Genomic DNA, 13240 nt, shown 5'->3' with positions numbered 1-13240 from the left:
GGAACTGGAGTTACAGGCCATTGTCAGCCACCATGTGGTGTGGGTGCTGCAGGAGCTGCCAGTGCCCTTAAGCACTGAGCCATCTCTCCAGGCCCTTCCTTGTGTTCTTACCAATAGCTTTAAAACTAAGAGTAAGCCTGGAGGAGCTAGCCTGTGAGGATGAACTGTGTCCAGACAGGGCTGGATAACTGGTAGATGGATGCATGAGCAGCACTTTGCTCGGGATGAGAATCAGAATTCATTGAAAAACTTTAGTTCTTTTTTGATGAAGGATTAGATGCTATAAAACATCCAAAGATCACTTTGTTGACTAATTTGTTGACAAGAAACATGAACTTTGTTCCCCTTTACTTTTAAACTTTGAGAAACTCCATGTGAAAGAAAAAAAAAAAAAGATATATTTGGCTAGTGAGTTTATGAAAAAGTATCACTTGATCTTTTATATCATTACCAGATGCAAATTAAAGAATAAAAAATTTAGTGCATAAAGAATGTTTTTTAATGTTAAGAAGCTTAATTAATCTCAGTTTATATACATTTTTCACCCTATTTACCTGGTAAGGATGGAATGCTCTGGAAAGAAGGAAAATATATTATTTAGCCACTAATTAACTCCGTGGGGCTAATGAATGTTAATTTACCTCCCCCCTTTACTTCTGCCTTTTCCCCCAAGGATGAACCTCAGACATGTGCTCAGCATTATGAAAAGCATACTGAAAAGTATTCTCCCAAAGGAAAGAAATTATATAAATGCTTAATTTTTTAATTTTTTTCTGTGTGAAATGTATCCCTGTCATGCATTGCCCATGGAGGTCAGAAGAGGGCATCAGATCCCCTGGAACTGTAGTTAATGGATGGTTGTGAGCTGCTGTGTGGGTGCTGGGAATTGAACCCAGATCCTCTGCAAGAGCAGCAGTGCTCTTAACCCCTGAGCCATCTCTCCAGACCCTAAATGCTTTTATTTTTAAGCTCTTCATACTTAATCTTGGTCCTGGTTAAAATACATTTTTATTACCATCTACTTATGAACTGTGAATCTCAGGTAAACAGCCAAAATTAAAGAGGCTTATTAAAACATACGCATTCACAATTTTCTTCTCTATTTTTTCCCTTAATCATAAAAACTGCCCTGTTTGCCCATGAGCATTTTTCTTTTCTTTTGAGTTTTGACCAGACATTTTTCCCCAGTCAGCACTTCCTACTAGGAATATTTTAATGAATTTATTTCTAGGCTTGAGAGAATTACAGAGAGTGCACTATTTATGTTTTCTTCTGTGGGGAGCATCATGGTTCCAGGAGATGGAGCTCTGAAAACTCTCCCACAAAACAGTGTCTTCTTCATACAAGCAAAATGCAAGCTTAAGGAAATGCAGATTCATCCCTTCTTAGAGCAATACAAAACCAAAACAGACAAACCAAAAAAACCCACTAGGGTGACTCTTTTTTCTAGAACATTATATAAGCAGAAACATTTTTCAAGTAGAGTGTTTGTGATGTACTAAGAAACAAAAAGAAAAATAACAAAGTATTGAAGCTTGGATTTTCTCAGACTTGTTCTCATTTCACTGTGTGCAACATCAACGTATGACCGAAAAAAAAAAAGAGGCAGCTAATGCTTAGCTTCTCGAATGTACATTGTGTTTCTGACACACTTGCCTCACTGAAGTGAAATACTGCAGCCCTCCCCTTCTCTAAATGTACCAAATGCTATGGGCCTTAGTACATACCCTCTGCCCATTTGGATCCCTGTAGCCTCCTGGGGTGGCCTCAGGTCTATCCAGGATCTTCCTCTTCCCAGTGAAGGGCATGAGGAACAGAAGCCAAGGGTGCCTTCCACCAGATGCAGAACAGGTTTGGGTTCTATTTACATGTCTTTGCACTGTTCCACCAAAATGTGATCGCTATTCGCCTTTATTTTCCTAGTGACCGAGCAGCAAGATACTTTTATTACTGGCACCTGAGAAAACAAGTCCTGCACTCTCAGTGTGTGCTCCGAGAGGAGGCCTACTTCCTGCTGGCAGCCTTTGCTCTGCAGGCCGATCTTGGGAACTTCAAAAGGAATAAGCACTGTGGAAAGTACTTTGAGCCAGAGGATTACTTCCCCTCGTGGGTAGGTACTGTCTTTGCGTTCGTCAGGGTGTTTTTTTCCAGCACATTCTAATTCATATGCTGTTTCTTATGCTGCTTCAGTGAACCCATGTGTTCTGGAGCCAGTGAAAGCATTCTTGATGCCCAACTACAGATCAAATGCTGAGAATTTGGCACATGGAGTATCTCGTACAGTTTGCTCATAGCTGAGGAGGCTCTGGCCATCCTTGCTGTGGGGGAATTTGAGCTTGCCAGCCCCCTGTTGGTGAATGTGTGGCAGTGACAGTGATGCTCTTACCACCTCCTGGTGGAATGTATTTTTCCCCCTTTGAGGAAAAAGCATCACTTCTTAAGACATGAGATCATTCATGGCTTTAAGGAGCTGAAAAAACAAATCTAAGTCAACTTTTAGCCCTGACCTCATGTCCCCCATGCTGGGAGAGGAGTCAGCCTCCCTTTAGCAAGATGTGGGTCATTTAGCAGGAGCTGTCTCTCACGCCTTCTCTTCATCCTGTTGGCTTCCCATCCCTCCTGCAGACCAGCATGATTTCCTGTCCCCTGTGTCCTCAGCTCCAGCTCAGGAATACTCCTACAGCTGATGCTGATAGAACAGTGGGTCATCTGCGTCCTTCACAAAGCAGAGCCCCCTGGCCTGACATCCTGCAAGCTTGAAAGTCAAAGATAGATCAGGCATATTTGATTTTCTAGCCTCCTCCTTCCCATGTGCATCCCTTCGACCACTTCCACCTGCCTACTTTCCATCAGCCATGCACAGTGCTGTCCGTAAGATCACTGATGGCCTTTATATGGTGTGATCTTGTGGACACCTTTCTCTCCTTTTGTTGAATTTTACTGCTTCACTTTACAACCTAACCATTCACATCTGGGGAGACTTCATCTGCATTGCTGCTTTACATGATCATCTACATAACATGTTGTTGACCCCTAGGTGCTTTCAACTGCCCCAAATTAGACTCATACCCTTCCCTCTTCCCCCACCTCTACAGAGGTTTTCCTACCTCTCTATTGCTAGTCTCAGAGTCTTAGAGACTGCCATCTGCTCAACTGTCCAGAAACTGTTATGTGAACCCTGCTTGTTACTGTGCCTCCTCCCCGTACCAGCCACTGATGGCGGCATCGTCTGATGTGAGCTCTCAGTCACCTGCTTAGTCTTGCACTTTGTTGCTCTTAGTTTCCCTGAGTGTTCATTGCATTCTTTCCCATCAAAGTTCCTTCCACTTTCTGGGCCCTGACTCAGCAGCACTGTTCTGGAGCTGCTCCCTGTTCCCCCACTTGCATGAGAGAGGATTGGACCTCTGCATTAAACTGTAGGAGCTCTCCTGTTGCTTGTGGTATGAAGTCCTGGGCTCCCAAGCATGACCTAGAAACTCTAGGACCTGGTTCCTAGCAGCTCCTCCAGTTTCTTCTCTGCTTGTCCTGCACCTTCAACTTTTGCTCTGGCAACATTCAGCTAGTGATACAGTGATATATGTCTGCACATGCACCGTGTTGTTTCATACTTCTGGACCTTTCTTCTTACAATTCCATAGCATATGAAGCCTCTCTCCTGTTTCAGCTGGCTAACTCCTGATCCTCTGGGGATCAGCTCCTATATAGAGTTCCCACTGGGTCATCAAGCTCATGTCTTCTGTGCCCAAGAAGGCACTGGACATAAGTACTGTTCATCTCTCTCTCTCCAGATGTTCTGTTTATCACTTGTCCCCAGCAATTGCAGTATTCGTTTTCTAAGGGACAGCCATGGCTGTAGTTATTTGTTTTATCAGCACTTTATACTGAAGTGTTCAGTAAGTTTTTGATTGACTTGCAGTGTTTCAGTTATTGAAGAACAAGTATGAGATATACCAGCTTTTCCAGTCTGGCCAGCATTGCTATCATCTTAAACTGAAGCTTGGTCATTTTAGTCAGAGCTTCTAGAGTATGCCATGCCCCAGTGGCTGAGGCTCCAGTTTCCCCTATTTTTGAGGCCACCCAAATCATTCATTTAGTATTTTCTGTGTTTTTGACCTGGGGGGGAAAAAAGTTTAAAATTTTGGTGTATACTGATAGAGGGGGAGCTCTGTAAAAAAGAATCCAGAGAGAAGAAGCTGTCCTTTGATTCATCAGCAAAACTTGATAGTAGGCCAGTAATTTATCATGCTTAAATTTTTTACAAAATATTCAAAGAAAGAAACGAATGTCAACATCGGAAAAGTCATTTTAAAACTAAAATTCACCAGTGTTTAAATTCACATCATTTGAAAGATGTCTTTTTGCTTGTGTTGCATCCTTTTTTTCATATTTATAAGCCTTATGAAATCAGCTGGAGCTTTCTCAACACCTCTCCCTGCCTGCAGCTTCTGGATATTATATATTTTTGACACCTGAAAGCCCAGACTAGTGTCTAACGAAGCTCTGAGCCACGGGCAGTCACAATGAATGTTGGGTTGAAATCGTATCTCATAAGTATTCAAATACATCCTAGCCTCTCATGTGAGAACCAAGTGTTTTCAGCAAATTCCTCCCAGCCCTTGCCTTCCTCAGAGCCTGCAGATGTGGTGATGCAGATGTGTTTCATGGTGCCCATCATTTTTTTAATTGTAAATCATGAAATGTGTGAGATTACACAAGTTCGCATGGGATTTTTTTCCTTGGTGATTTTAAAATCAAGAGAATCTGGTTTTCTCATTTCTTGAGATTTTTCTATTGCTACATGGATTTTATAGCTTATAATGTTAGCTGGTTCCACCTAATAACATAAAAAGATGGTGAAGATATGATAAAATTGGATTTTCTAATGGAAAGTAGCCAGTTTGCATGGCCCATTTTAGCTTCTCACCCTTTCTTCATTTTGGGGTGGTGATATGTCTCACATCCCCCAACAAATGCTGCATGGCACACGCCTCCTGTCCCAACAGGTTGTTTCCAAGAGGGGGAAGGAATACATCCTGAAGCACATTCCAAACATGCACAAAGATCAGTTTGCACTGACCGCTTCTGAGGCACATCTGAAATACATCAAAGAGGCCGTCCGACTCGATGACGTCGCTGTCCATCACTACAGGCTCTACAAGGTATGACACTTTTCTGGCTGCAGTTCCTGGGGAGCGCAGGATTTCTATTCCATGCTTCCTTCGGTAGCAGGCTTTGAAAAAGACTTCTTTTGCAGTGCTGGTGAGCTCACAGGCCAGTGCAGGAGGCCATCATGCCCTGGCCTGCAAGCAGGGCAGAGGACGTCTAATGGTTCAATAGTGAGGTAACAAAATGGCTACCAATCGTGACCTGGCCTTTGGTGGTCATGGAAGAGTTCTTTTTCCCCTTCCTAATGTTCTCTTCTTTGGGGAGTAACGTTTGTAACTTGTCTGGTCACTATTATTTAATAAGCCTCCAAGTAGAGCCCCACCCCTGCCTGCATTGTATTCTTAATTACAAGCATGTCACTTGTCATCAGCCAGTGCTGATGGAGTACTGTGTTTCTTCCTTTCCTTCTGAAAATCCCCACTTTCGAAAAAAGTGTTCATTTTACAGGTCGGGAAACTTGAGGCTTGAGAAGGTTAAATAATTGACTAAGATTGCAAAACTAAGTGGCAGAGCCTGGATTCAACCCAGACTCCTCAGTAACAGAGTCTGTGTTTAAGTCATGTACCCCTCAGGCTCAGAAGCTCCTTAGTCTCTCTTGCATCCTTTGTATCCCCACCTCACTTTTCCATCCTGGGACAAGGGTCACACATTCATGAAACAGGGATGTGCTCTGTAGGAAATCACTCATGCTTTTCAGCATCTTCCCTTCCCCTCCTTCTTACCTTCTTTCCTATTCTACAAGTGCCACTTCTCTGACTAGAACCCCTGATTTCTTACTTAAGTAGTCAAGGTATGCTTGCAAACCCTGTGGGATAAAAACATGGCTAGTTGGGTTTAACCTTGGAATTGACTCTGTTTGAATCATTACCTTGTGACCTTAGGTAAGCTACTTAACATCTCTGTGCGTCAGATTGCCCGTGGTTAAATAGACACAGGAACCTGCCTACTCCTTGGGACTACACGCTAATGAGACTGATGGGTGAACTCTGCTTAAAATGGGACCTGTCACGAGTCAAGCATGAAGTTCAGCTAGTGTCTATCTCATCCTCATGTTCACTGTCTCTGTCACACCCTTCGTTTTGGGATTAGTATAACTCTAGAGCATTGGAGAGGGGGATTTTATTTGGCCATATTGCTAGGTAATCTTCCCAACTGGATTAAAAAACTCAGTATGAACTAGTAAGCATGAACTCTGGCTCCCTCACTCTACCTTTTACTGTTAATATCTGACCATCCTACAGAGGCATGATTGAGCTCCCTAAGACAAGTTTGGCTCAATTCCTAAATGACTGATGTTTTTCTTAAGATACTTCATTGTGATGCCTTACTTTACATGAGAATATTCCAATAAGTGCCATTTTTAATAATTAGTTCATATTTTAAAGTATATTACAAATACTAATGATGTGTTGGATAGACCATGGCTTTTGGATGAGATATTGGTTAGAATCCCTGGACAGCTGTACTGGTCATGGGCCATTTGTTGAGTGGGAATGATATTCTGTACTGCCAAGTTCCGTGCAGTAACAGACCTGAAATAGCAAGGCAGGCACCTGCAACTTTAGCAGATGTTCAGGAAGCAGTTCTTGCTTTTTGTCTTACTTGCTGGGAAAGCTTGCTGTTTTAAAGAATTCTTTTAAGAAATCAGAATCTTTCCTCCCAACTTGACTGCTTTTGTTAAAAAAGAAAATAAAATTTGTTTAGTATAGTGTACTGCATTGCATGGAAAATGATTTGTCTACAAAAGAAGACATTTAATGGAGAAATGTAAAATGTAACTGAAGTGAGTGGACAGGATGCTGCTCCCTGGCGGGCACTTCCATTCTTTGGAGAATTCGGGTGGCAACTGTTAACTCTGCTTCATTTATGAGCTGCATATAAAATGGAAAAAAGCAAGACAGGGAATGGTCTGAAAGAAACTGCTTTCTGCTTGTTTTCCCCAGTATATACCTCATATATGATCAGCCAGCGTGTTTACGGGCAGCCTTATTTCAGAAAGCAATCAGCACAGCCTTGAAAGGGAAATTGACCTGATGGATCAGGTTCCCTGCTGAATATTATACTATATGCGCCTTTCTTGACAAAAATAGATTAGTTGGAAAGAAATAATCCAGATAATAGAAATAAGCTGCTTTCTCTTTACACCAGGCAAGGATGCATTTTCTAATATTTCTTCCTGCATTCATGAGAAACTGGCCTTAAACTTAAGGTCTGAATAATATTCATCGATTGCTTTGAGCTATCTTGTAAAGGCAGTCCTTGTTATTTAGTAACTGTTAAGACTCCATGCCTTGTATACTCACAAGTCCTTAAAAGACATGGCTAAATTCCAGTACATTTTTAACTGATGTTTCTTTCCTATGCCTAAAGTGGCTGAAGTTTTACAGTTTATAGCCAGTAGAATGTCTGTTATCATATTGGCAAGTGCTAGTTGAACTTGTTAAAAATAAGTATTTTTAAACTAACAATATAAAGCTTTTGAGGGAGAACCTTAAGTGTTTGGTCACTTTGCTCTTGGCATCAGGGTTAGGGAGCAGGAGGATTTATCCAGTTTGAAACATGGGAAGTATGTTTGTTCCATTTCAAACTGTAACTAGCACATGAGATTCAAGATTCAAACATCTAAGCACAGAGTAAGCTTAAAGTAGAATATAAAAATACCAAATGATAGAAAGACAACAAAAATAGTCATTTACTGGAGTTTCAATGGTGTAAGTATTTAGAATAATATCCAAAATGGAGATATTTATACTATGGTGAACACTTGTATTAGTTTGCTTCTTTATTGCTGTGATAAAACACGCTAACCAAAAATATCTTGGGGAGGAAAAGGCTTATTGTATCTTACACTTCTGAGTGACAGGTTCAGCTCTGAGGGAGGTTGAGCAGGAACTCAGGACAGGAACCTGGAGGCAGGAACTGAAGCACAGGTCACGGTAGTGCTGCTCAATGGCTTGTGCTCAGCCTGCCTTCTTATATAACCAGAGCCACCTGCCCAGGATGACACCACCCAAAATAGTCTGGGCCCTCCTGCTTCACTCAACAATAAAGAAAATGCCCCTCAGACAGGCCCACAGGTCTTTGTGATAGAGGAAATTCCCCAATCGAGGCTCCCTTTTCCTAGGTGTGTCAAGTTGACAACCAAAGCCAACCATGAAAACACTGAAACTTTGAGATGTGAGGGTTTAAAAGTGAAGAGTATACCACGGTATTGATTTGGTAAATCTTCAAGATTTTCTTAAGTCTTGTAGTAAACCAAGGATGTGGAAAGATTTGAACAGAGTTATTTAAAGTCAAAAACTTTCCAATTCTGAGATGTCTTTTTGTCTCTTCAGTGCTTCCTGTTCACTATAGAAGGGAAAAATGACTTCATATAATTTTATTCCTGCAGGATAAAAGGGAAATCGAAGCTTCGCTGACCTTAGGATTGACCATGCGAGGAATACAGATTTTTCAGGTTGGTAAAGGGGAAAAGACTGTCAGATGGTGTTGAGTGGATCTTAATTCAGTCTGCCTGTGTGGCCTCACCACAGGCTCAGTCTTCCTTTCCTGTGTGTCAACACAAAGATAGGGACAGATGATATATGTTGATAGATGGAGTGGCTCTGCCCGTTCCTTGACAGTAGTCAGTCCACACAAGAGAAAACGGGGAGCCCAGGGTGAGTGGGCTTATCACCTGCAGACGCAAACATTGCTTCTTGGTTCTCATGGATTGTCAACTGTTCTATCTTACACACTGGAGCATCTAAGAACCATGGAAAGAAAAAGAACATTTTAATTTGGAGCCTGACCAGAAGCTTTAATTTCCATTAGTTTTCTGATATAACTTGTCTCATAAATAAGTACTGACTGTCACCTTCTACAGGTGAGACAGCACCATCCTGCAGCCATCTACCAATGACGGAGAGTGGCTTTCTGTAAGGAAGATAGAAGCATGCCTGGTCTTTGATGCAGCAAAATATCCAATTATGAAAGTCTGAGTCCCTTCCCACATCTCTGAATATCTGAGTCTTTTGGACTTCTTATTTAAATTTAGGGGGTAGGCCAGAGGGAAAAGATTGCCTTCAGAGGGTCAGTGAATGCAGTCACACAGGAGCCAAGAGCTGCAGAGTTTTATTGTAAATCTTTTAATTACTGTCTGCCCTTCTTCAAAGGGAGTTGAGGATTCTTTTCTGATTTCAATTACTGAATTTTGGATTTCTAGGAGATAAGTCAGGACCATTTAAAAATGTCATGTTTCCTCTTAAGTCCATATACACTGTAATTCTTTCCACAGAATTTAGAAGAAGAGAAACAGTTACTTTATGATTTCCCCTGGACAAATGTTGGAAAGTTGGTATTTGTGGTAAGTTTAAAGTATCTAAAAATAGAGGGATGGGGAGGAAAGAAGTCTTATAGTTTTTGAGATTTGGGGGAGGGCTTAATTTAAAAAGCATTATGTCAAGAGCAAAAGTCAGTTTTTTTAAAAGTTGAAGCTGGGGGCAGGTAGGATGGCTTAGCAGGTAAGGGCTTGCAACCAAGCCGAATGACCTGAGTTCACTTCCTAGGATCCACTTGGTAGAAGGAGAGAACCAGTTATCACAGGTTGTCCTCTGACCTGCACACTCACACGGTGGCACATACACACAGCCCCAAGTAGGAAGTAAATAAATGTTAAAAAGTCTTTAAAAAGTGAAAAATTGAAGCCCAAATTTGCATTCTTGAGTATTCTCATAATTTGAGTTATTATGTCAGTAGCAAACTTAAAATCAGAGAATCTTATAGCAAATTTTAATCTGCGTGCAGTGTAGGCACATTGTCGTGAGTTACTTGAATTGCAAAAGGAAAGTGGAGGTGAAAGTACTAAGTGAATTCATCAGACAGAGTTGCCATTTAAAAGAGTCCAGAGCCTAGGGGTGGGCAAACCAGCTGAGATCACAGGGTAAATTACTCAGCAGGAGGGCTGGCTGGTGCCTTGGAAGTCACTAAGTTTGGGTGAGGAATGAAAAGTGAAATAAAAGGTGTTCTTATTAATGCCAGACCATGTACCCTCAGCTCGTCATTATGAGAAGTGGTACATAGCAGGGAAAGCACTTCGTCTTTAGAACTGTGGCGATGACACACGTTCGCTGAGAGCAAGTTCTTGCCTTTTCCAGCTGTGTCTCCGCTCTGCTACTACATGTAGGGTTCAAACAAAGAATTGGAGTGAAATTGTGTACATCTGTCTGATGGTCACTAAAATCCATGATTCTATTTAGTTCTGAAATTTCTGAGAAAAATATACCAAGAAAGGCAGAAGTTAAAGGATGTGTAGACACAATCCCTGTTGCAGGGCAGGTCTGTGCTGAGAAAGGGCCTCCTTGCCTTGCTGGAGTGTGTGGCGCTGCCCCTCAAGCCCTGCCAATCAGGAGCCCTGGTCCAACTTCACATTGCCTTAATTCCTGGGGCATTGTCTCCTCCGACCTCTCTGTACATACAGCGGAGTTTGTCCAGCCTGCTTCTCAGTGCTGCTCTCTGGTAAAACTTTTTTTGAACTGTTTGAAAATCATAACCCCACCTTCCCTCTTATTGAAGGAGCTCATTGAAGGTGACAGAGTTCTTAATACCATTTCCCTTTCCCAAGAGATTTTTTGATTCAGCAAGTCTAGAGTGGAGACCAAGAATTTATTAGGACAAGTTTCCCAGGTGAAGCTCCATGCCTCCAACCCAGCCCTGCCTACCTGTGTGACTTTGAGCAAGTGGCTCAGTTTCTCTGTGCCTTGGTTGACTGCTCCCTATAGATTTCTTGGTTTAAAGAAATTGATACTTGTTTAGTGCTCAGTAAATGTCAGTTACTGCTGTCCCAGCATTGGAATCCTGTAGTAGTGGTTCCTGTAAACTGAAAAGCCAATGGTTAAAAAACTAAAAATAAACACTATCCCCGTATGAACTGCAGTCACCTGTTGTTTTGCCCCAACTCTGAAGTGTGTCTTCAGAACCTGCCTCCCTTTTGCTCCGCCTCTCCCCAGCTGAGAGTCATGATGTCTGAAATACTTCTTTTTCCACTCCTGCCCAATTTATTGTTAGGAAAATGAAAGGAATTCAGAGCATCTCATCACAATAAGGCAGTCCTCCAGAGCTCATACTCAGCTTAGATCTTGATGCTAAGGATCTGAGATCTCTTCTCATCACTTCCCACACATCCAGCGAGTGCTAACTAAATATTTGGATGTGTCCATCTCTTCTAGAATACAGTTTCTTGTTCATTCGTTGTGTGAGGGTATTGGTATTACATCCAAGGGGGCTTGCCTGCTGGGCCAGAGAATGCAAATGTGCCCAGCTGTCCCACGCTGACAGGTCTACCCAGAAACCTTGGATAGATCCCACCCAGAGCTTGGTAACCCTCTGTTCTGTGTCAGCTCTGAAGGGGATATGGTGGTTTACCCCTCAGGGAATTGTCAGGCCAGTGGCACACATCTGATTCAGAATCTCAATCTTAAATGAATCTTAACTGAATGGGACTTGGGCGGTTCAGGCAGTTTTCTTTTTTTATTTGATTCACACTTTTCTTCCACAGGGCAAGAAGTTTGAGATTTTGCCGGATGGCCTTCCCTCTGCCAGGAAGCTGGTGTACTACACAGGATGTCCCACACGCTCCCGGCACCTCCTGCAGCTGCTGAGCAACAGTCACCGCCTCTACATGAACCTGCAGCCAGTCCTGCGCCACCTCCGAAAGCTGGAGGAGAATGAAGGTGGGATGGGTGGATGGTGCTACTGGTCTTAGGCAAAAGAAGCAAAAGGCGCCTTTCCTTACCTGTCCTCTGACTCTAATTGCCAGGAAAAGGGATTTTGAAGCTCCTGTAGGATGGGCTTTTGAGATGGGTCCTTGAAATTCAGAGCTTTTTTCCATTTATGTTTCAAGCCTCTAAGGCATTCTAACCTCAGTAGCTCCTCAGCATCTCTGTGGTTACATTAGGCACTCGGCCTCCTCACTTTGGTTTCCTCACCCTGGCTTGAAAATCCTTGCAAAGGACCCAGGTAGAGCCCCCTCTGTGTCACATGCTGAGTGTACTGAGCCAATGGTGCTGCTGTCCAGAGGAAACTTTCCTTCTAACACAATGCTTTCCTTAGGTTGAAGTGATGATGAAGATGGGTCACAGCAGGGAGACAGCCCCCCGCAAGTCTGGCCACATACAAATACCAAAAGTGGGGCTGGAGAAATGGCTCAGCAGTTAAGAACAATAGCTGCTTTTCCAGAGGACCTGGGTTCAGTTCTCAGCACCCACATGGCAGCTAACAACTGTCTGTAACTCCAGTTCCAGAGTATCTGACGCCCTCTTCTGGCCTCCATAGGTTTTGCACATGGGTGTACTTACATACATACATACACACATAAAACTTAGATCAAAAAAAATTTTTTTAATGACCAAAAGGCCTTTTTTTTTTGCCTTCCAGCCCTGTAGGGGCTTTGCAGAGATATGGCTGGAGTCTAGAACAGTCTATTTAGGGCCCCAGCACTGTCCCCAGAAAAGAGGCAAGCCAGAGTGGGGAAGGAGTCCATATTAGGACCTCCGGACTTCAGTTTGACAGTCTGTCTTGTGGAGCCCTTTCCTTCCACTGTGGCACCCTGGGGTCCTCTTGGGGTCCTCCGTTAGCATGTCCCCTCTTCTCATCCCCAGGTCCTATTTGCATATTTGCTTAGGTTTTCAGTTTGTTTTGCAAAGTACTATTGAGGTTATTCTTACAGTAATCAGATTTTACAGTATTCTAGCAGATTAAAGTTGAAATGTCTGCCTGGGCCTCTGGACACGGCTTCATGCTTTAGGTCTGATCCCAGCCCTCGCTGCTCCTGTTTGGAAATGGGGCAAGTACCCACCCTCCCTCTAACAAAGTAACCTTAAAGAATGTGTTCATCTGAATGATTTCTCTCAATTCAAATGAGACTGGTTGTGTGTGGAGATTCCCTGCTAGCTCCACAGTGATGAGAAGGTGAATCACTCCCCACCATTTGCCACCGCACCTCTGTCTGTGGCAGGAACTGGTGGCACTGTCAGGGCACTAGCATCCACCACTGCAGACTGCCAGTTTTCTCCCAGTGACTCATTGCTCTAATAAA

General features: G+C 42.8%; 1 protein-coding gene across 2 annotated transcripts in view; it reads left to right on the top strand.

Annotated features, from left to right (window-relative positions):
• Nucleotides 1–13240, top strand: part of Frmd6 (FERM domain containing 6) — a 73735-nt gene that overhangs the window by 48963 nt on the left and 11532 nt on the right. For both annotated transcript variants that reach the window (XM_008829833.3, XM_029561967.1), the window contains 5 exons: nucleotides 1924–2110; nucleotides 5004–5159; nucleotides 8558–8623; nucleotides 9443–9511; nucleotides 11702–11876. In XM_008829833.3, coding sequence (XP_008828055.1) covers nucleotides 1924–2110; nucleotides 5004–5159; nucleotides 8558–8623; nucleotides 9443–9511; nucleotides 11702–11876 — 653 coding nt within the window. The remainder of the gene's footprint in view (nucleotides 1–1923; nucleotides 2111–5003; nucleotides 5160–8557; nucleotides 8624–9442; nucleotides 9512–11701; nucleotides 11877–13240) is intronic.

Source organism: Nannospalax galili, unplaced genomic scaffold (genome assembly GCF_000622305.1).
Source record: "Nannospalax galili isolate Female #2095 unplaced genomic scaffold, S.galili_v1.0 scaffold253, whole genome shotgun sequence".
Classification (NCBI taxonomy): domain Eukaryota; kingdom Metazoa; phylum Chordata; class Mammalia; order Rodentia; family Spalacidae; genus Nannospalax; species Nannospalax galili.
The sequence above is the reverse complement of the archived record's forward strand: the minus strand, read 5'-3'. Positions and strand labels throughout refer to the sequence as shown.